Source organism: Neopelma chrysocephalum, unplaced genomic scaffold, assembly GCF_003984885.1.
Source record: "Neopelma chrysocephalum unplaced genomic scaffold, ASM398488v2 Primary Assembly neopelma1_250, whole genome shotgun sequence".
NCBI classification, from domain to species: Eukaryota; Metazoa; Chordata; class Aves; order Passeriformes; family Pipridae; genus Neopelma; species Neopelma chrysocephalum.
The window spans coordinates 1-1,390 of NW_020897912.1; the positions used below are offsets into that span (position 1 = coordinate 1).

Here is a 1,390-nt window from a genome sequence, read left to right on the forward strand (position 1 = left end):
AACCCCCAAAATGACCCCAAACCCCCCAAAATGACCCCAAAACCCCCCAAAATGACCCCAAAACCCCCCAAAATGACTCAAAAAACCCCCAAAGTGACCCCAAAACCACCCCCTGAGACCCCAAAACACCCCCAAACCCGGGGGGACCCCAAAACCCCCCAAAATGACCCCAAAAACCCCCAAAATGACCCCAAAAATCCCCCCCAAAGGCGGTGACCCCAAAGCTGTTGGAGTCGGGGGAGGCGACGCCGGAGGACCTTTGCTTCTCCTTGCAGGTTAATTAACGGGGTTAATTAGTTGGTTAATTAGGGTTTGGGGGGTTAATTGGGGGGTTTGGGGTCTAATAAAGGGATTTTGGGGGCAATTAATGGGGTTTGGGGGTAATTAATGAGATTTTGGGAGCAGTTTTGGGGTGTTTTTGGTTGTTTAAAGGGTTTTTGGGGGTAATTAATGAGATTTTGGGGGTAATTAGTGAGATTTTGGACCAAGTTGAAGGTTTTAAGGGTAAGTTAGGGGGGTGATTTTGGGGTTTTTGGGTGTAATTAATGGGATTTTGGGGCGGTTTTAGAGGGTTTTGGGTGTGATTTGTTGGATTTTGGGGCGGCTTAAGGGGGTTTGGGTGCGATTTTGGGGTGATTAATGGGATTTTGGGGGCGATTAATGGGATTTTCGGGCCGTTTAGGGGGTTTTGGGTGCGATTTCGGGGTTGATTTATGGGATTTTGGGGCAGTTCAGGGGGTTTTGGGTGCGATTTTGGGGTTGATTTCTGGGATTTTGGGGCCGTTTAGCGGGTTTTGGGTGCGATTTTGGGGTTGATTTATGGGATTTTGGGGCCGTTTCTGGGGTTTTTGGGGTGGTTTTTTGGGTTTTCGGGGTGTTTTTTTGGGTTTTCGAGGTGGTTTTTTGGGTTTTTGGGGTTGGCCGAGCGGTTTTTGGGGCTGATTTTGGGTTTTTGTGGTCCCAGGAGACGGTTTTTGCGATGCTCTGCGAGGTGACGGAGCGAGCCCTGGCCCTGACCCGCGCCCGGCACCTGCTGCTCGTGGGCGGCGTGGCCTGTGAGTGGAGCCCAAATCCGGGGGGTTTAAACCCAAATTCAGGGGTTTGGACACAGGTTTGGGGGTTTAGAACAAGATTTGGGGGGTTTAGACCCAGATTTGAGGGGGTTGGACCCAAATTTTGGGGGGTTTGGACACAGATTTGGGGGTTTGGCCACAGTTCAGAGCCAGTTTTTGGGGGGTTTGGACCCAAATTTTGGGGGTTTCAATCCAGATTTGGGGGGTTTAGACCCAGATTTGGGGGATTTAGACCCAAATTTTGGAAGTTTGGACAAAGATTTGGGGGGCTTGGAACCAGGTTTGGGGGATTTAGACCCAAATTTTAGGGTTTGGAC

At 50.4% G+C, this 1,390-nt stretch overlaps 1 protein-coding gene across 1 annotated transcript in view; it reads left to right on the plus strand.

Moving 5' to 3' along the window:
- Positions 1-203: 203 nt before the first annotated feature.
- The window catches only part of LOC113977516 (probable tRNA N6-adenosine threonylcarbamoyltransferase), a gene marked incomplete at its 5' end in the record, with an annotated part of 19,816 nt that continues 18,629 nt past the window's right edge, over positions 204-1,390 (plus strand). The window contains 2 exons of the mRNA XM_027703680.1: positions 204-275; positions 965-1,055. Coding sequence (XP_027559481.1) covers positions 204-275; positions 965-1,055 — 163 coding nt within the window. The remainder of the gene's footprint in view (positions 276-964; positions 1,056-1,390) is intronic.